The sequence below is a fragment of the Hyla sarda genome, chromosome 2, assembly GCF_029499605.1.
Source record: "Hyla sarda isolate aHylSar1 chromosome 2, aHylSar1.hap1, whole genome shotgun sequence".
In the NCBI taxonomy this organism is placed as follows: Eukaryota; Metazoa; Chordata; class Amphibia; order Anura; family Hylidae; genus Hyla; species Hyla sarda.
In genome coordinates, this window is record NC_079190.1 from 191,872,664 (window position 1) to 191,898,393 (window position 25,730).

At 44.7% G+C, this 25,730-nt stretch overlaps 1 protein-coding gene across 1 annotated transcript in view; it reads right to left on the reverse strand.

The window, feature by feature from the left end:
- The window catches only part of LOC130355635 (ranBP2-like and GRIP domain-containing protein 4), a gene marked incomplete in the record, with an annotated part of 147,391 nt that overhangs the window by 31,990 nt on the left and 89,671 nt on the right, over positions 1–25,730 (reverse strand). The window contains 3 exon segments of the mRNA XM_056556025.1: positions 605–807; positions 5,394–5,480; positions 6,812–6,982. Of these exon segments, the coding sequence (XP_056412000.1) occupies positions 605–807; positions 5,394–5,480; positions 6,812–6,982 (461 nt within the window).

Genomic DNA, 25,730 nt, shown 5'->3' on the forward strand with positions numbered 1-25,730 from the left:
GATGCAGCTCCCACACCTTTCTCGAGATTGCATTAATGCAAATACTCAAAACAGCTGAATGTTTCCCAACCCCCTCCCATGATATTGGGGATAATTGCGTGACTCTGGAAGAGAGACCCCCATCTCAGACATTTATGGCATAGTCTATGGATCTGGGGGAAGATTCAGAGGCCTTTTTAAAGATAAAAGAAGCAATCTGCTATAAGCAACTGCACCACTTTCTTTACACAGGTTTTGATAAATCTCCCTCTGGAATACCCCTTTTAATTAATTCTCCTATTTGAGCCATATCATGTAAGACATCTGTTTATGGAATTGTGCAAAAGGGAAAATATTTCCCAAAGTTAACTCGGTGTTTCACTATCCAGTCTATCACCCAAATCATTACAAAAAAAATCTTTCTACAAAGTGAAATACTAGGATATTACTGAGCAGCAAGTGAAGCTATGGTTATTTCTATAGGGATTACCAGTAAGTTTAGCATATCTCCTGAGAACTCCTTAAGCAAGCTACATACAGCAAGCACACACCAACGCTTGACACCTGAGCGGAAGTGCTCATTGCCCAGCAGTCTACGACAAGTGCCAAGAAGCATTGTGCTTACTTCAGACTCCTTCATTTTCCTTACTGCGGAGTCATAGTCTTCAGGATTCTCTTTATCATCATCTGTGTCACTGCTCACCCCGCAGAAAAATGTTGGAGGCAGTTTCAGATGCTCGGCCTTCACTTTTTCCTTAGCAGTGGGCGTCTTTTCCCAAACAATGACACACTCTTTCTCGGACCCTGTGGTAGGCTCTTCAATGTTGTCTGGAAAAAAAAAAAAGAGGGGAGAAACAAAATGGTAAGTGACAATGAAGACAAGCTACAATGACCTCTTATGGTTTCATGAAGGTCATATACAGTGGGGCAAGAAAGTATTTAGTCAGCAACCAATTGCAACCCAGCAACCCACTTAAAAAGATGAGAGGCCTGTAATTTTGATCATATGTATACCTCAAGTAGGAGAAACATAATGAGAAAAAAAAAAATCCATATAATCACATTTTAAAGAATTTATTTGCAACTTATGGTGGAAAATAAGTATTTGGTCACCTACAAACAAGCAAGATTTCTGGCTCTCACAGACCTGTAACTTCTTTAAGAGTCTCCTCTGTCCTCCACTCGTTACTTGTATTAATGGCACCTGTTTGAACTTATCAGTATAAAAGACACCTGTCCACTACCTCAAACAGTCACACTCCAAACTCTACTATGACCAAGACCAAAGAGCTGTCGAAGAACACCAGAAACAAAATTGTAGACCTGCACCAGGCTGGAAAGACTGAATCTGCAATAGGCAAGCAGCTTGGTGTGAAGAAATCAACTGAGGGAGTAATTATTAGAAAATGAAAGACATAAAAGACCACCGAATCTCCCTCAATCTGGGGCTCCACGCAAAATCTCACCCGTGGTGTCAAAATGATCACAAGAACGGTGAGCAGAAATCCCAGAACCAAACGGGGGGGGGACCTAGTGAATGACCTGCAGAGAGCTGGGAACAAAGTAACAAAGGCTACATCAGTAACACACTACGCCGCCAGGGACTCAAATCATGTAGTGCCAGACATGTCCCCCCCTGCTTAAGCCAGTATATGTCCGGGCCCATCTGAAGTTTGCTAGAGTGCATTTGGATGATCCAGAAAGGGATTGGGAGAACGTCATATGATCAGATGAAACCAAAGTAGAACTTTTTGGTAAAAACTCCACTCATCTTATTTGGAGGAGAAAGAATGCATCCAAAGAACACCATACATACTGTGAAGCATGGGGGTGGAAACATCATGCTTTGGAGCGGTTTTTCTGCTAAGGGACCAGGGCGACTGATCCGTGTAAAGGAAAGAATGAATGGGGCAATGTATTGTGAGATCTTGAGTGAAAACCTCCTTCCATCAGCAAGGGCATTGAAGATGAAATGTGGCGGGGTCTTTCAGCATGACCATGATCCCAAACACACCGCACGGGCAACGAAGGAGTGGCTTTGTAAGAAGCATTTCAAGGTCCTGGAGTGACCTAGCCAGTCTCCAGATCTCAACCCCATAGAAAACCTTTGGAGGGAGTTGAAAGTCCGTGTTACCAAGCAACAGCCCAAAACATCACTGTTCTAGAGGAGATCTGCATGGAGGAATGGGTCAAAATACCAGCAACAGTGAGTGAAAACCTTGTAAAGACTTACAGAAAACGTTTGTTATATACCCTTTGTTGGCAATGACAGAGGTCAAAGTATTGAGATGAACTTTTGTTATTGACCAAATATTTTCAACTAATAAATTCTTTAAAAATCAGACAATGTGATGTTATGGACTTTTTTCCTCTCATTCTGTCTCTCATAGTTGAGGTATACCTATGATGAAAATTACAGGTTTCTCATCTTTTTAAGTGGGAGAACTTAACTAAATTGACTAAATACTGGCTTATTCACACAGTATCATGCGCAGATTTGATGTGCAGGATTTTCTGCTACAGATTTCAATGTAAACTAAAATAAAACACAGCTTCAAATCCTGCGCATCAAAACTGCGCAGAATACTGTACAGTCATGGCCGTAAATATTGGCACCCCTGAAATTTTTCAAGAAAATGAAGTGTTTCTCACAGAAAAGGATTGCATGTAAACACATGTTTTGCAATACACATGTTTATTCCCTTTGTGTGTATTGGAACAAAACCAAAAAAGGGAGGAAAAAAGCTAATTGGACATAATGTCACACCAAACTCCAAAAATGGGCTGGACAAAATTATTGTCACCCTTTCAAAATGGTGGATAAATAAGTTTCAAGCATGTGATGCTCCTTTAAACGCCCCTGGGACAAGTAACAGGTGTGGGCAGTATAAAAAAATGATACCTGAAAGCATATAAAAAAGGAGAGAAGTTCTCTCAGTCTTTGCATTGTGTGTGCCACACTAAGCATGCACAACAGAAAGAGGAGAAGAGAACTGTGAGGACTTGAGAACAAAAATTGTGGAAATATGTCAACAAGCTCATGGTTACAAGTCCATCTCCAGAGATCTAGATTTGCCTTTGTCCACAGTGCACAACATTATCAAGAAGTTTGCAATCCTTGGCACTGTAGCTAATCTCCCTGGGAGTGGATTTAAGAGAAATTGATGAAAGGTGTCAATGCAGGATAATCCGGATGGTGGATAAGCAGCCCCAAACAAGTTCCAAAGATATTAAAGCTGTCCTGCAGGCTCAGGGAGCATCAGTATCAGCGCAAACTATCAATCGACATTTAAATGAAATGAAACGCTATGGCAGGAGACCCAGGAGGGTCTGCTGATGCAGAAAAAAAAAAAAAAGCAAGACTAAATTTTGCCAAAATCCTCCTGGGAAAATGTCTTGAGGACAGATGAGACCAAGATAGAGCTTTTTGGTAAAGCACATCATTCTACTGAATGTCGAAAACGGAATGAGGCCTACAAAAGAAAACAACACAGTACATACAGTGAAATATGGTGGAGGGTCAATGATGTTTTGCTGCCTCTGGCACTGGGTGCCTTTAATGTGTGCAAGGATCATGAAATCTGAGGATTACCAACAGACTTTGGGTCTCACTGTACAGCCCAGTGTCAGAAAGCTGGGTTTGCGTCCGAGATCTTGGGTCTTCCAGCAGGACAATGACCCTAAACATACATCAAGAAGCACCCAGAAATGGATGGCAACAAAGCGCTGGAGAGTTCTGAAGTGGCCAGCAATGAATCCAGATTAAATCCCATTGAACACCTGTGGAGAGATCTTAAAATTGCTGTTGGGAAAAGACGCCCTTCCAATAAGAGACCTGGAGCAGTTTGCAAAGAAAGAGTGGTCCAACATTCCGCCTGAGAGGTGTAAGAAGCGACTGATTTCAATTATTTTTTCCAAAGTGTGTGCAACCAAATATTAAGCTAAGAATGCCAATAATTTTGTCCAGCCCATTTTTAGAGTTTGGTGTGATATGTGCAATTTGCTTTTTTTCCTGCCTCTGGCACTGGGTGCCTTGAATGTGTGCAAGGCATCATGAAATCTGAGGATTACCAACAGATTTTGGGTCGCATTGTACAGCCCAGTGTCAGAAAGCTGGGTTTGCATCTGAGGTTTTTCGGTGGTTGTCACTCTCAGCTATGCCAAGCTGCAGGGACTGTTCTACTTTAATTTCAGACACAGCAATCAACTTTGATCGTGGCGTCTAAGGTGTTACTGCCAGGCATCAGCGTGATAGGTTATGTCCAGCATTAGACACAGGTCACAGCCGATAGCCGCCGCTATGACGTGGGGTACGCTCGAGCACAGTACAGGTACGCCCTGCGCCCTTAAGGAGTTAAAGTGGTACTCTGTCCCTAGACATTTTAACCCCTATCTAAAAGGATAGGGGTTAAGATGTCTGACCGCAGGGTTTCTTCCCCTGGCCAATCCGACAAAGTCATTTACATACCAAATTTTTAAAGCATCACTATCATGATTATGGCTGAATATCATGGAGATATCCAGCCAAAAGCTGTAAAAATAAAAAGTTAAGGTGCGTGTGCTTCAGCCAATTAGGGATTATCACACACTGCAAACTGTAGTACTGGCTATCTCAAATCAGAAGGGAGTGTGACCTACAAAGCGACATTTTGGGCACCAGGCAAGTTGTGCCTGACATGTTTGCAAAAAACTACTGGACTCTCTTTTGTCTTTTCTCCAAGCAGAAAAAAAAGAATGTGTTCAGCAATTAAAAAAAAAAAAAAATTTGATTTTAAACATTCTGAGGAAGTCTACAGGATGAAGCTTTCACACCTGGGTAATGAAACTTTGACCAAACACATTCACTGTTTAGCAGTCACGAGGCTTCTTAGTTACTAATCAACAGCCAGCAGTGTAAGCTCATTGAAGGAGTACTGCAGCCATAGACACTAATCCCCTCTCCGCACTATAGGAGAATAAGTGTCTGATCGCGTGGGGGTGTCCCCCCCCCCTCGATCTCCCATACGGGGATCCGGCTTTACCACGGCTGATGTCAACAGACACTACCCCTCCATACAGCTCTATGGGAGAGGCAGGGATGCACGAACATTGCATATCCGCCTCTCCCAGAGATACATGGAAGGGGCGTGTCAGCCCCGGAGTCATGCTGCGGCCGTCATGCCTCCTGAATGGGAGAGCCGTGGAAGAGCAGGGGCCCCGTACAGGAGATCGCAGGGGGTTTAAGTGTCTATGGCTGCAGATCTCCTTTAACTAGATTATTCTTAGAGGACTGGGCAGGGAAGATTCTCTAAAGAATATTTGGGAGCAATTTAGAAGGGTTACTATGTAAAATATACTTTTATACAATATCGATGCTTGATCCTCTTTACTTGCAACAGATGCAAAAGGGGACATTTAGAATGATTATGGATTACCTGATGCAGCCTGTCGACTCTTATCTCTTTTATGCTCCTGGTAGAGTTGACCATTTAGGTTTTTGACAGCAGACTCAAAATCCTCATCTGTTAGGACAAAAGAACAAGTCATTTTCAGAACTAACAGAACCAAGCACTTTACTGAAGAACTTTAATATGCATAAAGCATGCTCTGTTTTGTGACTTGTTGTGACACTAACATAAAAGGGGTACTTTTTTTTTTTTTTTTTTTTCAAATCAACTGGTGCCATAAAGTTAAACAGATTACTTCCATTTAAAAATCTTAATCCTTCCAGTACTTAGCTGCTTTATGCTCCACAGGAAGTTGTGTAAGTTTTTTTCTGTCTGACCACAGTGTTCTCTGTTAACTTGTCTGTCCGTATCAGAAACTGAAAAGAACAACTCAACTTCCATTGTAGTATACAGCAGCTGATAAGTACTGGAAGAATTAAGATTTTTTTAAATAGAAGTAATTTACAAATCTGTTTAACTTTCTGGCAACAGTTGATTTAAAAAAAAAAATGTGTTTTCCCCCGGGGTACCCCTTTAATCTTTACATTACTGCTTTCCTCTGCCTTGGAATATAGTATTGCATGTTCCAGCAGATCTTGATCATACACACAACTACCAGGACTAGTGCTATAGGCAGCTGTAGCACCTATTACAATGTGTCCACAAAGGCAATGAGCAGTTCCAGCTTTTTCTGAGCAGAATCAGGCTGTCTCTTTCCTCACAGAAACATGGAGGCTGTAGCGGAGTTTAATGTGGAAATTAAAGAGGTATTCAGAGATTTTTTTTATTTTTTTTTTAAAACCTGCTCAGTCATTGGGAGGTAGGGGCATAAAAACAAACAAAAAAACAAAAACATATACATAGGCCCAGATTTATCAAACTGTGTCAGAGAAAAAGTGGAGTGATTTTTCCACAACAACCAATCACAGCTCAGCTAACGAGCTCTGGTAAAGTGAAAGCTGAGCTGTGATTGGTCGCTGTGGGAAAGTCACTCCAGTTTTTCTCTCACACAGTTTGATAAATCTGGGACATAGTTTCCCAACCCGTACTGGACCCAGCCCCACTGCCCAGCGCTTGCTGTTTTGGGGACAGCAGAGAAAAATACTATTGCTGACAATGTAAAATACAACTTAACAGCAACAAATAGAAAAAAAAAAAAAAACGACATCACCCACCTGTAGATGCCTATTTCTTTGTTATTACAGCATCCCAGCAGAACAGAGACAGATTTGGCTAACTCTCGAGAGCCGAGATGCAGCAAACGCCCCTGCACCTCAGCTCTCTCTTGGGACTTGTTTCCACACTCAAGACCCTTAATATTTTTCATCTGATGTGCCAAGGTTTTTTGAACATACTGCATACTGCAAATAATGAATCTTATTATATCAAAATGTCTTAGTAATTACCGTCTACATCACCCTCATCACTGACATATCCAGGTTTATTCTTGTAGCAGAAGAATGTTGGCGGGAGGAGGAGCTGTTCTGCTAGCGCTCTCTGCGCTGCTGTCGGAGTTAACTCATACACAATCACCACATCAGACGAGCTGTCACTTCCAAGATCACCGCTACTCTTGGCTAGTGGAAATAAAAAAAAGAATCAGTAACCAAGAAGCGGATGCTCCAAAATCATTATCCAATTGGTAAGAGGCACAAAATATAGTGTTAAATTGAGCAAGTAGTTTGATGTTAAAAGAATTCTCATAGGCAACAAAGATTAGTTACATCACAGGCCAGGTCTTGCAGGCTAAAGACAAGAAACTAAAACTAAAAAAATCATGGTATTACCTGAGGTGTAAAAGGAAAGCAAACTAAACAAGAAGTAAAGTACAAGAAGCTGCTCCGTGCACCATTAATGAAACTCCAGATATGGGGAACCAGCGACATCCGGAGCCTTTTACTGTGGTATACAACACTTGTGGAGTAAAGGGTCTTTACTATTGTGATTTGCTCTGATCAGGTGTGTAGCTCAAAAGTACAAAGTGGTAGACTTACACACCTAGATAAGGCTTCTTTCATACTGTATATTAGGCTCCTTTACAAATGGACGTTAATGGCTTTTTTTTCCTACACTGTCTGCCATTAACATCCATTATTGTAACGGGTGTAATAATGGGCATAGAGGATCTCATTCACTTGAACGGAATTCCTCTAACGTCCGTTATTAAACCCGTTATTCCACTGGAAGGTAGCGGGAGAAAAAGGCACAATTTTTTCTCCCACTATCATCTGACAGTAGTGAGAACATTTTACAGTGTGAAAGAAGCCTAAGTTACGCAAAACTACAATACATTTGGCTTTTTAACCCCTTAACGACAATGGACATAAATGTACGTCATGGTGACGTGGCACTTAGCGCACCATGACGTACATTTACGCGCCGCCATGATCGCGAGCACCGGAACGGTGCTCGCGTCATACCCGGCAGGTCCTGGCTGCTATCAATAGCCAGGAACCCGCCGGTAATGGCGGACATCCGCGATTGTGCATATGTCCGCCATTAACCCTTCAGATGCAGTGATCAATACAGATCATGGCATCTGCAGCAGTGCGGTACTTTGAATGGATGATCGGATCGCCCGCAGCAGTGCCGCGGGGATCCGATCATCCAGCATGGCGGCCAGAGGTCCCCTCACCAGGCTCCGGCCGTCTCCCGAGGTCTTCTGCTCTGGTCTGAGGTCAAGCAGACCAGAGCAGAAGATGACCGATAATACTGAGCAGTGCTATGTCCTATACATAGCACTGAACAGTATTAGCAATCAAAGGATTGCTATGAATATTCCCCTATGGGGACATAAAAAGTGTAAACAAAAGTAAAAAAAAAATTCTAATAAAATTTGAAAAATTTGAAAAATCCCCTCCCAAAATAAAAAAGTAAAACGTCAGTTTTTCCCATTTTACCCCCAAAAAAGCGTAAAAAAATTATACACATATTTGCTATCACCGCGTGCGTAAAAGTCTGAACTATTAAAATATATTGTTAAGTATCCCGTACGGTGAACGGCGTAAACGTACATTTTTATTTTTTTTAAGTCCAAAATAGCTGCTTTTTTGTCACATTTTATAAAAAAAAAAAAATTAATAAAAAGTTAAACTTAAGCAAAAGTGGTACTGATAAAAACTACAGATCATGGCGCAAAAAATTAGCCCTCATATCGCCCCATATACGGAAAAATTAGAAAGTTATAGGTGGTCAAAATAGGGCAATTTCAAACTTACTAATTTTGTTAAAATGGTTAGAGATTTTTTTTTTAAGCGGTACAATTATAGAAAAGCATATAACATGGGTATCATTTTAATCGTATGGACCCACAGAATAAAGAAAACATGTCATTTTTACCGGAAAGTGTACAGCGTGAAAAGAAAACCTTCCAAAATTTGCTAAATTGCAGTTTTCAATTTTCTCACATAAATATTTGTTTGGCTGCGCAGTACATTTTATGGTAAAATAAGTGAGGTTATTACAAAGCACAACTGGTGACGCAAAAAACAAGCCCTCATATGGGTCTGTGGATGGAAATATAAGAGTTATGATTTTTAGAAGGCGAGGTGGAAAAAACTAAAATGCAAAAATAAAATTGGTCTGGTCCTCAAGGACAAAATGGGCCTGGTCCTTAAGGGGTTAATTGATATTTTAATTACAAGAAAATCCTCACAAAGGAAAGCTGTTGCTAATTCGCTATCACGTCTCTCAGCCCTTATAGACCCTTGTTTATATAGTCAAAACAATATTTTTTATTGGTATGCATTAGGGATCGACCAATTATCGGTATGGCCGATATTATCGGCCGATAATCACGATTTTGGGCATTATCGGTATCGGCAATTACCTTGCCAATAAGCCGATAATGCCCCGCCTCACGCACCGCCCCGCGAACGCACCCCCCTGACCCGCCGCGTCGCGCACCACCCAACCCCCCCCCCCCCCCCCCCCCCCCCCGTAGTGCTGGGCGGTATACCGGTATGGATTTTTGCCCATACAGCTATACCGGTCGGGCTCCTCCCCCACCCTCCGAGTCAATAAAAAAAATAAAAAATAAACTTACCTGTAATGGGGGTGGTCCGGGCCATCCATCATTCCTTCCTGTAGTGTCTGGCGCCATTCCGGGTGGAGGGTGCACCGGTACGGGCTGTCCTTCTCCGGGGGTCCTCTTCTCCACTCCGGGCAGGCTCCGGCCTAGTACGCTGCATAGACGCCGCTACGCCAGGTGCGTCGCTGCTCACGGGAGTCACTGCGTAGCGGCGTCTATGCAGCGTACAAGGCCTGAGCCTGCCCGGAGTGGAGAAGATGACCCCCGGAGAAGAAGGACAGCCCGGACCGGTGCACCCTCCAACCGGAATGCCGCCGGACACTACAGGAAGGAAGGATGGATGGATGGCCCGGACCACCCTGACAGGTAGGGGGGAGAGAAGCGGGTGGCGGCGGCGGCCTATGGCACCACCCGCTTTAAATCAATGACCTGCAGCGATGTCGAGGGGAGATAAATAGTATCCCTAGTATGCATTAAAAATTAATTAATTCTTAACGTGACTAATCACTCGTGACACAAATATATTAATAAATAGTTATACCACAACACCTAATGTGATCTATGACTAATCAAAAAAGTCAATCCTGACTATTGATGAAATATTACTGTATAGGTACATAAATAGTGTCCGGTAGATCTCCCAACCACAGATATAACCAGACGCTAGGTCCCTTCATTATAATCCCCTATCTCGTCCCGGTCACGAATGACCTATATAGAGCACAAGGAGGGGAGGGGACAGTCACCCTCTTGTCACCATTAGTTATAAAAACTTATACCACGTGTGAAGTTAAGTGAAGATAAAAAAGAAACAACATTACAGACTGTTGTCCTATAGTTCCAACGTGTCGTCTCCCCCCCCCCCCCCCCCCCATAAAGTGTTGGGGTTTCTCAAGGAACTTTTATATTTAACAGTCCAATGATAGTGGACAGATGTCAGAGTGAGGCTGGCTAATGGATGGCGCCAATAGACCTCATGTTCCGATACTTCTCACATTGGTCAGGCGTGCACCCCGGTAAGTGTGCATACAAACACGCCTGCCAAGGCGAGGAGGAAAAAAACGAAAATGCAAAAATAAAATTGGTCTGGTCCTTAATGCCAAAATGGGCCTGATCCTTAAGGGGTTAATTGATATTTTAATTACAAGAAAATCCTCACAAAGGAAAGCTGTTGCTAATTCGCTATCACGCCACAATAAAAACAAAAATGAAAATCCATTTTTTTAACCTCTATATTAAGTTTTTTTCTTGTGAACAAAATGTTTGGTCTGTGTATAACTGCCATAGCTGCCTCTATGCCTACAAAAGTTATCAAATTACAAGCAAACTAAGTAGAAAAAAAATTTTTTTGTTAGACACCGAGAGACTACTGTGTTCGTTTCATGTAAGTACAGCAGGAACAGACATCACTAAAGCAGTTTTATAGGTCAAAGACCCAGAATCCTTATACTTCAGCTTCCTGAGCGCATCTCACCCTAAGACTAGGTCAGACTACGGAATTTCCGCCTGCAATTCTTCTTTGAAATTGCAGGCGGAAATTCCGCTTGCTAAAATGTACTGTATAGTGAATGGGTTTCCGTTCACAAATTCACACTTTCCGCCTGAAGAATGGCGTTGCTCTTTCTTCAGGCGGAAATCCGCGCGGAATACATTGCAGTCTATTGGAGACTGCAGTGTCCGCGTGGTCCTAGCGCCGACTGATTCAGTCAGCGCTGGCTGCACTCGGAATCTCCGGGCGGAAATTTTCTGCCGGGAGATTCCGTAGTCTGAACCTAGCCTAAGGGTATGTTCACACTGAAGGTTTGGAGAGGAATTTCCGCAAGGAATTCTGCTCACTTATTCCTCTACAATTCATTCAGCAGTAAAAAAAAAAAAACATAGTATTTAATAAAATTTCTGCTCCTCCGTTACATAGTTTTTTTTTCAGTCTGCCACACTTCCGCACGGATTTTTTGCGCGAAATTCCCACAGAAGTCGCGCAAAAAAAATAATTTTTTTAAATAATGTTTCCTATGCCGTGTTGAATTCCTGTCATTTCTGAGCGGATTTTCTCAGCGAGAAATCCGCACAAATATAGCAGTGTGAACATACCCTAAGGCCAGTTAACAGAGGCATATTACGGCTGTAGGTCCTGGCCTGAAGACTGGTACGAAGACATCAACTGACTCGTATGATAATGGCCTAAGAGCATGAGATCAGCTTACTTTACCAGTAAGGTTTAGGAGATCTTTTACAAAGCCTAAACTTTGCAAAGAACTTTTTAAACTTGATGGTTAAAATACTATCATAGATGCTTCTTATATAAACCACACATGCAGACCATTTCAGTGGTAAATTATAAACAAGCACGTGTGACCAGATAAGTTAATGGATTTTGGAGAGAAAAAGGAGGCCCTTAGGTTCGGCGCTGCCTGGTCCACAAAGGTTCAGTCGAAATAGTGATGGAGGCCAAAAGTGGTTTATCTGCTGACAGTTTATCTGCTGACAGCCCTGTTGTAAGACAGATTACAACAGGGCTGTCAGCAGATAAACCACTTTTGGCCTCCATCACTATTTCGACTGAACCTTTGTGGACCAGGCAGCGCCGAACCTAAGGGCCTCCTTTTTCTCTCCAAAATCCATTATCCTACGGGTTCCTGCATAGGATACCAGTCAAGGCACCTCGGCTGCAGCACGGACACTTCCAACACCCCTGGAAACGGGGAGATACGCATAACCCTCAAGAGGGTCACCAGGTGAGAGTTTACCCTGTCAGGGTTTTCAACTGGGGTCCGTTGTTTTTACGGTATCACACGAGGCGCTGTCCTCTCTCCACTTTTTTTTTCTCTCTCTCTACTCCAGATAAGTTAATGGGTTAGTATGCACCCACTAAATGGCCCAGATTCATGCCTATATAAACCAGAGTGTAAAGTGTACCTATCGCTCCCAAAAATGTTTACCTTGCCATAGTGACAAGTCCAAAGTTTTCATCGGTAGAGGTCCAGGTGTTCAGACCCCCAACAATAGATAAAACGAGGAGTAAGATGTGCAAGGCCAAGTGCTGCTTCTAGAAGAGAAAAGGGTTCCAGCTCCCCAGAAAATCATAAGGTATTCATGAAAAAATTATTAAAAGTCCAAAATTTAATTAGTCCATATTAAAATCCAAACAAAAACACCCAGTGCAGATAAAAACTCCTCCTGGCGTTGAGGAGTTTTTATCTGCACTGGGTGTTTTTGTTTGGATTTTAATATGGACTAATTCAATTTTGGACTTTTAAAAATGTTTTCATGAATACCTTATGATTTTCCGGGGAGCTGGAACCCTTTTCTCTTCTATTGCTATATCGAGGATAACTGCCCGACCTTCTCCTTGCTCCTGGACACCAACGACAAAGTGCTCGTCCAACAACTAACGTGTTACAAGCGGTGAGCTGGCTATATCTCTTTTTGACTTTATTCACAAGTGCTGTTTCTCCCCACTCTGTGCATGTGACAAGAGAAGCCTGTTGCGCTTGCGCAAACAGAACCAGGAGAGAACATTCTTAGCACACAATTATCCAAGCACTATGTAGTGACGAATGGGTGTCTCAGCACAGATCACGACTGATCAAAACTGAGACGTCAAACAACTTTTTAAAGTGACAGTCTCCATTTAAAAACTAAAACTGAAGGCAGGAAAATGTTTGACTTGAGGTCACCACATAATAGTTCTTGGAATGCAAAGAGGGAGGAGTAACCAATGCATCTCAGGAATACATCGGACTCCTCAAGATCACCAGCATAAAAAAAAAAAAGTTAAAAGTTTGGGTCTTGCATAGACCAATAAAACCTATTTCTGACACAGGATAAAAAGATTTTTTATTGTACTCACCGTAAAATCTCTTTCTTGTAGCCTTCATTGGGGGACACCTTACTGTTGGGTATATGCTGCTGACACTAGGAAAAAAAAGTCTGCTCCTCCCTGACAGGATATACCCACCCTCTGGAAGTGAAGTAATCACTTTGGTCACGCAGCAGTAGGAGAAGCCAACCAAGAACATGTCCGATGGACCCTAGAAAAGAATCTCGGACGAAAAGTGAAAAAAAAAAATGGGTGGGTGCGGTGTCCCTTAATGAAGGCTATGAGAAAGAGGACACCTTACTGATGGGAAGTACAAAAGCAGTTCCCTAGGGTGGGAAAAACAACCCCCAGAGAAAAGGAATCAGGGAATCAGTCCTGAGACCAAACTCACTTGTGGACAAGCCCCCAGGCCCAGAAACTGAGCTCCCGGAAGATCCCACTTCCACGGAGATGGACTAGGATGCCAAAGATAGGGACCGTCTTCTGTAGAGACTCAAGACATGGGCACCTCACAATTGTGAAGGGGTACCAAGACTGCAGACAAAAAGAAACCGCAGACATCCAAAGGACCTGCAGGAAGGGAGGTATGTCTCTAACAGACCAACATTGCAACCTTAGAAAGGGGAACAGAGTGATGCTGCTGTTGCTGAGAACCTGTAAGTCCCTGGAACCTGCAGAAAAAAAACCCCACTCCATCTCCTAATGGTGCCCAACACACCAAGACTGCAGGCGCAGACTCAAGAGATAAAGGATTTACGTGGAGAAGGAAACATGCAGACACAGTCTGACTTACAGGTAGAAAAGGTCCCATGAACACCCAGAGACACACTTTGCGGAACTTCACCTGGAAAGAGACACTGGACAGCAGCCGCGGCATCAGTAAAAACAGGGAGGTAACCTGGTGGATTAGAAAAACCATGCAGACATGGCCCCGCCGAGTCCCGCACAAGGAAACACACAGCGACGTGAGATACCAGCCTTCAGACAGAGTAGCAGGCATGCAGAGAGGGACCTGTTAAAGTAGAGAGCCCAGCAAACCAGTATGCGGTACATTGTATAAGTCCCATGGAGCCACACGGGTTGACTCATTCTGAACTACACCTTGGCAGTGGTTACCTGAACTACCATCCACTGTGTGAAAAGTGTATGGTAGTTGACGCAACGTAGTAGTAAGCCATGTGGAAAACCATCTAGCTGACTGGAATAGGATTCCTGAGTGCACCGGGTCACTCCATTCAACCTCCCACCGAAGTGGGGTACTGGAGTGCGGCCCATCCAACGGGCGACCTGGTGGTGTAAAGACCCAAACAGACAAAAGGACTGTCTGACTGGCATCAATCCCGTGTACCTGTAGGGACCCTCCTCCAGATCCCTCACCCAGCAGTGAGGTACGGGAAACTTGGCATGTCCGCTAAGAGACCGATTGCAGTGGAAACCATGCAGACAGCAGTCTGGCTGAACAAGAACACCTCCTGATGCTGGCAAAAAGGGGACAGACAGGCGATAACTGTGCCCCTGTGTCATAGGTGGGAGGGCAGGGAGGCCTAGGAGACATGGATAGAAACCCTGCACCCCTGGGTGATAGGGGGAGGCTGAGGAGCCGTAGAATGCATCCCAGTCATCCCGTATAGGGTCCGTAGGACATGCTGGGTCAGTTCTATGTATACCACACACAGCAGTGAGGTACCCGAACTCCACCCCCAGATACATCAGCCGATACAGGCGGCAGAGGAAACCATGCAGACCACTGACAGGCTTACTGGTATGGGTCCATAGCAGACAACAGGACACTCCGTCAGAAATCTCAAACAGTAGTGAGGTGGCGGAACTCTAGTCGCAGATACATCAGCCATGTGATGTGTGGAAGGCGGTGTAGGAATCCAAGCAGACCACTGTCTGGTTTACCGGTATGGGTCCATAGTAGACAACAGGTCACTCCATTGGGCACCTTGCACAGTAGTGAGGCACAAGAACTCCAGCCGAAGATACATCAGCAATGTGATGAGACAGGCGGCAGAGAAAACCAAGCAGACCACTGTCTGGCTTACTGGTATGGGTCCATCGTATACAACGGGTCATTCCTTCGGACACCTCGCACCAGCAGTGAGGTACTGGAGTGCAAGCTGCGGACGCGGCAGCTGTGAAATGAGTGACAGGCAAGACTACTGTCTGGCATAATGATATCAGGTCCAAGCCATGACGACCTTGTGCCGGATGTGAATATATGCCCTGGTAGTTTCCAAGGGAACGTGAATCCCTGGCAAAAACCTGCCATGGCGGTTTGCATATGGTCTACGACCGTGGGCAACAATGCAGAATTAGGGATGCCAGGGGGATACCTCAAGCAGCTCATGTCTTTTGAGTATAGCAGGTCACCTTCCAGGGTGTCAAACAAATAAAGCAGCCCCCAATACAGACCCTACGAAAGGACCCTGGCCAAGGCTGCAATGGAAATAAGAGTGCAATACAAGTATGGGCCACAAGAGGGTGCCAAACAACACCCAATGGTCTGAGTGACCAAAGAATATGAAAAAATATGTTTTTTTGTTGCAATAATGTGGCTGGAAGGGAGCATGGAGCGCAGAGCGCCCTGCAGAGTGCTGCCTGCAGAACCAATGCAAGCAGACTGGATGCCCCTGGAGCAGTGACGGCTGATAGCCGCGTGCAATAGAATAGCCTGCCAAGCCGCTCAGAGCAAAAAAAAACAGCTTTTCCTAACAGAGCACCGCTGACCCCCGCAGCGGGGAAGGAGGGCGAAACTAGAAGCCACAGTGTGAGGTGCATACCTCACTGGACACGGCCCCCAGCAGCACGCGAGCCGGAGAGGAGAAGCTGCCTGACCTCCCGGTGTTGAGTCAGGGAAAGAAGGGGATATACGTGCCACCATGATCCCCCCCAGCCCTCCCACCCCCGAACTCCCACCTGCAGAGAACCCTGGACCGCACCCCCGCCGAGTCCGCACAGCAGACACGGCGTGGAGGTGGTGACGGCTCTAGCCGACGGGACGTGCAGAAAGTGAAAGTTGGAAGCTCCCTGGTAAACCCCCACCATAGACGCTGAGGACAGGAGATTCAGCCGAAGCTGCATGAATAAAATAGCAAGGGTTAACCCCGCATGGCCTGGACCCCAAAAACAGCCCCAGAAATAGGGGCTTAATACCACTGCTCGTGAGCCGAGGAAAGGAGGGGTTGTAAACTCAACTCAGTCGCCACAGTCACCCAAAATGTCTACGAGGACTTCCACACGGATTTTGCCTTGCAGCACACTGCTATTGTCTTTAGTGGGATTTCTCTGCCGTTCACAAGTTCTGCAACTCCTGTGCAGAGGAAGTGTTGAACAGTTGCCCATAGCAACCAACCAGATTTCAGCTTAAATTTTTTTTAAAAAGGCTTCTAAAAAAAAATTAAAGCTGGAATCTGATTGGTTTCTATTTGAGACAACTCCCCATAGTCTATATATTAAGTGTCTATAGAATTCCCTCATTGCAACATGAAAGTAAAACATCATCAAAAACAAACAAAAAAAATCTATTGATTGTGGCTAGTGCTGGCAATTTACAAAGGTCTGTGTAAATGGGACTTTATAACATTACAAGATGCTGTTGTCTAAAGTCGTATATTTTACCCAAGCATAAGTACCCAGGAAGCAGTGAAAAAACAGCACTGCACACCCGATTAAGGGTGGGTTCACACTACGTTTTCTCCCATACAAGAGCGCATACGGCAGGGGGGAGCTAAAACCTCGCGCTCCCGTATGCCTTCGTATGCGCTCCCGTATGTCATTCATTTCAATGAGCCGGCCGGAGTGAAACGTTCGGTCCGGTCGGCTCATTTTTGCGCCGTATGAGCTTTTACAACCGGACCTAAAACTGTGGTCAACCAACCGGACCGAACGTTTCACTCCGGCCGGCTCATTGAAATGAATGACACACGGGAGCGCATACGAAGGCATACGGGAGCGCAAGGTTTTAGCTCCCCCTGCCGTATGCGCTCCCGTATGGGAGAAAACGTAGTGTGAACCCAGCCTAACACATGTTTTTGACATTATACGGTTGCCTTAAAAAAGGTATAGTGCCTTCTACACTAGTAAATTTCCTGCATGAGATGTGCTCTGTCGTATCACTGGGGGGCTCTCTTTAGAAAGTTATCTACACGAAATACAATTCTACGTGGCCCAGCTTTAAGGTTACTAAAGTCAGACAATTACATTTAAGAAAATATACATAAATAATGAAAACTTGCATGGAATCAATAACATTTGATCTAACAGCATCACCAGCAGTAGGCCAAGCAATAAAATCCTAAAATATTGTTTAATAAGAACCATCTTGTAATTATGGTTGACAGAATGAACTACGTGGCTCAGTCATCGTTAGCGCTGTCGAGCAGGGCTGGGGTGGGGCCTGCAACCGGGGGCACTATCTGCTTGAAGCCCGTATAGAATTTTACGGAGCCTGGAGCAGTAGTTTAACGTAATTTCCAACACACCAAAAAATACTGTAAGGGTAGGGTCACAAGTAGCATATTTGAAGCTGCGTATTTCAGCGCTAGCAAAGTCTATGGATGTTTATTAATACTTCCATAGACGGGGGCGTGGCCTGGCAGCCGAGGCGGATGGTCGCAGCTTAGAGCAGCTCCGCATAGAAGCCTGCTAAAGCGACGAATATACTGCAAAACACCGCTCCTTACCGACATCTACTGCCACCGGAACCCCAGCGGAGATGCCTGCACGCCGGAGAAGGCAAATCAAGCCTGGCACACTACAGAGATTCACTTTTGTGCCCCGCACCACGGCCTCTCAAAATGGCGCCGGCAACCATGCGATCTCCTCGAGGCGGGCCCGCCAGGAGGAGGAAGACGGAGCTCACCTTTCTCCTCCGCTCCAACGCCGATCATTTTCGGTGCCATCCCTGCACACATCCACGGAGCTCCTGGTTCCAGCGGGGCGCCGCTCGACCTCTCCGGATGCGACTGCAAACACCCGGCATGCCGCAGCTGCACATAGGAAGGGAGCCGACTCCTTGAGTCCCCCCGCTTCCCCGGCCGGGAGTTCTCTGACACAGGAACCTCTGCTTGAGCCGACTTCCAGGCGGCCCACTTTGGACACTGTCAAGGTAGGACTCTGGGGGGCTGACGACTATGCAGACCTAGTCCCTGACGACCCACTAGCAAAGGTCCCAGTCTCCAACCAGGCTCTAACAGACACTGCACTTAAAGAAATGCTGCTACTGTTACGCTCCTCGTTCGTACAAGACATGCAGAACCTGGTTAACCCTTTAAAAGCCTCAGTGCAGGCACTGGAAAGCAGAATAGACCATGTTGAGCAGAAATTTGGAGAATTTGCTGGCTCTCACAACTCATAGATAAAACAAATGAAATGGAGGATGAGGTTCTTGCATTAAAGCTCAAAGTGGCGGATCTAGAAGATAGGAGCCGTCGTAACAACGTTAAATTGCGAGGGATACCTGAGTCTGTGGCTTCTACGGACATACCAAATTATGTACTATCCCTGCTTAAAGCAACCCAGCCTGATTGCTCCATGTCAGAGCTAATTGTGGATAGAGCACACAGGGTCCCCAGACCCAAACATTTAGAGGACACTGTGCCACGTGATGTTCTAGCACGTATTCATTTTTATCAAGTAAAAGAAAAGCTCATGGAATATGCACGCCGTAACAATGGACTGCCTGCCCCATACCACAAAATCACGGTGTATGCGGATCTGTCTGCCCCCACCCTGCAAGCAAGAAGATCACTACTGCCAATTACCTCAGCCTTACGCTCCGCTAGGATAATGTACCGCTGGGGCTTTCCAGTTCGTCTACTCATCCGATATGACAACTCCATGCATGTTATTCGCTCCCTCCAGGAAGGTGAAAAACTTTTATCTCAATGGAACATTGCTCCAATCTATCCCTCCACAGGATCTCGAGCACCCAAATCCCCAGATAAAGTGAAGGACTGGGCTCCGGCTTGATTAGCTAATTAATGGACGGTGTTTCCTTTCTTTTTCTGTGCGGGCTCCGTGCTGTGCCCTGACCGCACGGCTTCAGAGTGGACTCTTACCCCCACTGTCTGTGGGATAGCGATTGCTTCGGCAAGCTATCCTTTCTTGTTTTGTTTTCTTTTTATTGTTTTATATTATTCTGTTATAAGTTCATTGGTGTCTTTATATTCCTTGGTCTACTGAATGTGCTCGATGGTCATCTGGCAGATGCACGCTGGCTGGGAGGTGCGTCTTGCCATCCTGATATCCTTTACCTGCTACTAAGTTGTCATTTGCTCTTTTTCATATTAGTATGGCCATAACCCTCGCTAGTTTAAACGTGAACGGTTTAAATGCTCCCCATAGACGGGCCCATTTGTGGAAGGAAGCCCAGTTGTTAAAATGCGATGTATTATGTGTACAAGAATCACATCTGTTGGCTAAAGATGCACACCGCATACATCACCCTGCTTATACTCACATATTTCATTCTCATTTCAGTTCCAAATCACGAGGGGTTTTCATAGCAATTAAGAACTCCGTTGCGTTTACATTGAAGGAATCCATCGCAGACGACCTTGGGAGGTATGTAATACTTCGTTGCACCATCAATGCCACACAGTTTACTATTGTCTCATTATATGCCCCAAACAAGAGTCAAACACGCTTCCTGCAGCGTTTGATGAAAAGGGTCAATAGCACAGCCTGGGGTTCCTTAGTGGTATGTGGGGACTTCAATACGGTTGTTGATGCCTCCATAGACTCTACTTCCTCCTCCCGCTTCCATTCTGCTTCCTTGACCCCTTTTCTTTCTACTACAGATTTGTATGACATCTGGCGCATTCATCACGCCTCTGAAAGGACCTTTACATTTCATTCCGGGGTACATAACACCTACTCCCGTATTGATCTATTTCTGGTAGACAGGTCACTCATCTACAAGTCTACACAAACTGACGTGCACACAATAAAATGGTCGGACCATGCAGCTGTGGTCCTGAAACTCATTGACCGAGCCTCCTCTCCCCCAATCCGTGCCTGGCGCAACAATCCCTATCTTTGGTCCCATCCAACCTATGCTCCTCAACTAAGAAAGGACATAACAGACTACCTCTCTAGTAACTCTGGTTCAGTGGAGGATGCTATCCTATTATGGAACTGCCACAAAGCAGTTATAAGGGGTTTTTGCATCAAGTATGGATCCCTCTTAAAAAAGCAACGGGAGCGACTTCTCACTGACACATTAGATAGGCTCAAACAAGCAGAATTTATGAATCAGACACTACCCTCCCCCTCTAACGCCGACTCGGTGGCAGATGTACGGCGAGAATTAAGATGTCTACTACTCTCTTCGTATGAAAAATCTTACCGGAAACTTCAGGCAAATTATTACTCCCAAAATAATAAAGCCGGTAAGCTATTAGCTAACCGCCTAAAACAACGACAAGCTAAATCCCGCATCCCATATATACTTCATCCAGTCACCAGTGATAGACTCTACACCCCTTCTGACATTGCTAATGGATTTGGGTCCTTCTACTCTAATCTATATAACTTACGAGATTCTATTTCCACTCCACCAGACCTGACGTCTACTCTACAATCCTACCTCTCTAGCCTACGACTTCCTTCCTTAACTCAGGCCCAACTACAAGATTTAAATTCTGATATTACACTCCCTGAGGTTTTAAAAATCATTAAATCCTTGCCCACAGGTAAGGCCCCAGGCCCAGATGGCTTTGCTGCCTCATATTACAAAACCTTCAGCGACCTGCTGGCCCCAAATATTGTGGAGTTTTGCAGGACAGCAATCATAAAAGGCTCGTTCCCTAAAGAGAACCTGCAGGCGATCATAACCACTTTGCCGAAACCGGGGAAGGAGCCTGATAGACCTCAGAATTTCCGGCCTATCTCGCTCCTTAACCAGGACGTTAAAATCTATGCAAAGCTCTTGGCCTGCCGCCTGTCAAAAATCCTCCCATCTATAGTGCACAGGGACCAATCGGGATTTATTGCTGGACGTCAAAGTTCGGACAACACGCGCCGTCTTCTTAATATTTTTTACCACTTAGAACGCTTCTCAACTAAAGCGGTTATTGTAGCGCTGGATGCGGAGAAAGCGTTTGACCGACTGCGTTGGTCGTTCGCTTTTTCTGTCCTATCACATATGGGATTTTCGGGTAACATACTGTCCGCTCTCACCTCCCTGTATTCCACCCCGACGGCCAGGGTATCGGTGAATGGTACCCTTTCTGATCCATTCCCTATCACGAATGGCTCACGTCAGGGGTGTCCCCTCTCCCCATTGATCTATGTCCTTTCCATGGAACCGCTGGCACAATCAATCAGACAAGACAAGAGAATACATGGGGTTACAGTAGGGGGACAAGACCATGTCATCTCGCTGTACGCAGATGATGTCATACTAACCTTGACGAACCCTGAAATTTCACTCCCAGCAGTTATGTCGAACATCTCGTATTATGGAACACTGTCTTACTATCATCTTAACGACACTAAAACACAAGCATTACCCATCAACCTCTCCCCTACTATGCTGCACGAGTTGAAGGACTCATACCCTTTTCAATGGCAACCTTCCAGTCTCCAATACCTAGGCATTTATCTTTCCTACCCTTCTAAATCACTTTACGTGGACAATTATGAAAAATTATTGCTCTCCATACAGAAAGACATGGAACACTATGCTAATTCAGAAATCTCATGGGTGGGCAGGGTGGCAACTTACAAAATGTTTCTCCTACCTAAACTTCTGTACCTATTTCGGACCCTCCCAATACCTCTCCCTTCTACCTTCTTTACTAAAGCACAAAAAGGGCTTTCCTCCTTCATCTGGGCAGGTAGGAAACCCAGGCTGTCCTCGCAAATACTGTCTCGTCCCAGACTGGCAGGGGGACTGAGTGCCCCAAACCTTTACTTTTATTATGTTGCTACTCTGATATCTATGATTAAGCATTGGTGGTGCAACAAAGCATCCCTCCCTTGGGTAGAAATAGAAAACATAGACGTGGCCCCCTACTCATTAAGAGACATACTCTACACGCCCTTCTGGAATGTCTCCCCACCCCCACTTTCAAATCCTATTGTTAAGGCGTCATATGCAGCCTGGACATTCTTTGTATCTCATATGTCAAACCCAGTCCCCATGACATTGAACGATGTGCCTTTATCTTTCCTGCAAGCTCAAATCCCAGACCTAGATCTATCCTCCTGGACAAAGAGAGGCATACTCCAGATCAAACACCTGTACGAAGAAGGGGGACTGATGACATATTCAGATCTGGCACACAAATATGGGACCCCATCCCATGATTTTTATAAGTACCTACAGGTTAGACACCTCCTACAAAGCCTATCTCCCTCACAGGGAGGTCTGGACGGGGCGACCTTCAGATTACTTACATCTCCAAGGAAAGGGCTGAAAGCCATATACGCAGCTCTACTGCACACTGAAACGCTCTCTAAACCTTATCCTTTAAGGATATGGGAAACGGAGTTACGAACGTCATTCACAATGACGGACTGGCAAGAAGCCTTCAGAAACATACAATCAGCTCTCCAATGCTCATCCCACATAGAATCGGCTTATAAAACAATCTTACGCTGGTACCACACTCCTGACAAGTTAGCCATATTCTATCACTCTACCTCTGACAAATGTTGGCGGGGCTGCGGTCTCAAGGGTACACTCTATCACATCCTGTGGACATGCCCTCTTATCCAAACTTACTGGTGTGCATGTGCTGACTTAATAAGAGAAGCCCTGGGGGCTAAGGTCCCATGGTCCCCTCAGTCGGTATTGCTATTCCTCTCCATCTCACCCATACCTTCTCATGAACGCGAACTGTACTGCATTATTTGCACGATAGCTAAAATAGCACTATTGTGTCATTGGAAGACGTCCAACACACCATCGATTACCTCCATAGTCGCTAAAATCAACACTACTTACTCTTTTGAAAAAATAATAGCTTTGGGATCCAATAGATTCCATCGTTTTGAGAAAAGATGGAGACGCTGGCGTTCATCCCCACACTGTGTAGACATATAATCCTCCTATGGATAACAACTTCTCACACCCATTCTCCTTTCCCCCAGCATTTGCTGTTCATCATACTCGACATCAGAGTCGATAACCAATGCTGAGACATGTAATTTACCGAGCACACACTCAGTAATTTTGTAGACCTATTGTTGTATATGCCTGAGGTATCCAATAGTTCTCTTGAAATGACACCTAAGTTAAGGTTATTTGTTGACTATTTGTAACTGCTAAATATGAAGCTAATGGCTGACTTCCCAATGTCAGCGTATTAACATGATGTCATACCCTGCATTGTTCCCACACCCGTTGGTGTGCATTGATTGTAACCATTCAAAACTCTTTAATAAAAATTATTAATGAAAAAAATAAAAAAAATACTTCCATAGACTTTACTAGCACAGAAATACGGAGTCGAATACACTACCTGTGACCAATATTTAGGTTTCTATGAAGCTGGCTCTGTGTGTGAGACATAGGGAACTAAAAAAGTGAACACCACTGTGGGAAGGAACAGGAACGTGAGATAATATTCTATGTCTCCATATGCGGTGGAAATAACCCTCATGGACATCTCTTGTGTAGCAGAATATTTGAAGAAACAAGATCTTGACACAGAGTGCAGTCTACAGACCCCAGCGAGCATGCATGTTAGGAATTTTCAATCATATTTCCCAAAACAGGAACAACACACCGGTAGGTGGTGTCTGCTCAGCCAATGGGCAACACCGCACGTAACGCACAAAATACCTTCCACTTCAGGTTTGGAGGGAGATGTGCACGTCCAAAAGGCAGCAGGATTAGACTTAAAAAGACTAAAATTAAATCCTACAAAACAGAAATGGAAAATAGACAGCTCAATGGGCCTGGAGGTGAGGATAAAAGTGGTTGTGGTGATGGAAGATTCACAATGAACACATTTCTTCTAGTTGGGAGGGGGGGAGAGATAAGACCCTGGGTTCTCAGGGGTTGCTTGGGGGTACGCGAAAGCGCTGACAAATACCGGCCATGCATTGGCCAGTATCTGCCAGCGCATAGCCGTGGCAGCTCACTGTACAGTAGCGTGGCCAGAGCTACTGTACAGTAATATATATATTAATCCCCTTGTGTGATTTTTCCTCCCTCCCTCTGATCCCCTTTTGCCATTTACCCCCCCACCCCTCCATCTTAATCCCCTTGCGCCATTATCATCAGATATGGCAAAAGGGTTATCAGAGAAAGGGGGAATGGTGCAAGGAGATTAAAATGGAAGGGGGAATAATGGCACAAGGGGATTAAAATGGAAGGGGGGGGGGGGGTGATTGTTCTCCCCCCCCCCTCCATTTTAATCCCCTGGTGCCATTATTCCCCCCTCCATCTTAATCCCCTTTTGCCATATTGGATAATAATGGCACAAGGGGATTAAGATGGAGGGGGAATAATGGCAAAAGGGGATCAGAGGGAGAGGAGAATAGTGGGACAGGGGGATTAAGACGGAGGGGGAATAATGGCACAAGGGGATTAAGTCGGAGGGGGAATGCATTGGTATAAAGGTAAAAACACGCCTTTTGTCCGCAAGTTCCGCGTGAGGGGGTACCCGCAGACATACTTTCAGGCCTTGGAGGTACGGTCGCCAAAAAGGTTGAGAACCACTGTTCTAGACATTAAATAGTTTCCCTTAACATAACATTAAAAACATTTTGTAACCGCAACAGAAAAAAAAATTCTGGTAAAGACCGAATTCAGGTTTGACAGCATTGTAAAATGAATTGAAAACACAAAGTATCAGAAATACTGAAATGAGTTTCAGATTGCACAACATACCCTACAGACATATAATAAAGGTCCATCAGATTATTGGTAATGGATGCTGCACTATTCTCCTGTTCAAATATGACAAAACTTGCAATTAAGATATGAACATAGTCCAAATCTCCTAGGCTGGGTTAAGACTGCAGAATACTAAATAAAAGCTGTGTTGTAGTTGGTTGGTAAAAGATAATTTCTCTTTAGATGGCGTGTAATATCCCTCTGAGTTTTATTTTTTTTATACACTTGTTGGTTACACAGGGGAGGGGACTAAATGAAAAAGTGTTACCATCATAAAAAAAAAAATTATGTCAATAGTAAAATGAGAGGGGAGGGGGGGGTTCTCCATGCTGACACTTCCACCTATCTTTAAAGGTGGAAGTGTCAGCATGGAGAACCCCCCCTCATTTTACTATTGACATATATATTTTTTTATGATAGTAGAACTTTTATATACACCTGTTGGTTGCACAGGGGACTAATTAAAGATAAACCTAAAGGCATAGGGGCTAAGATATCTGATCGCAGGGGGTCTGGCCGCTGGAACCCCCCCCCCCCAAATCTCTGTGCAGGTAACCCGGGGTTCTGAACATTAACGCAGGCTGTGCAACATGACAGATTGAGTGCAGAGCCGGAGAG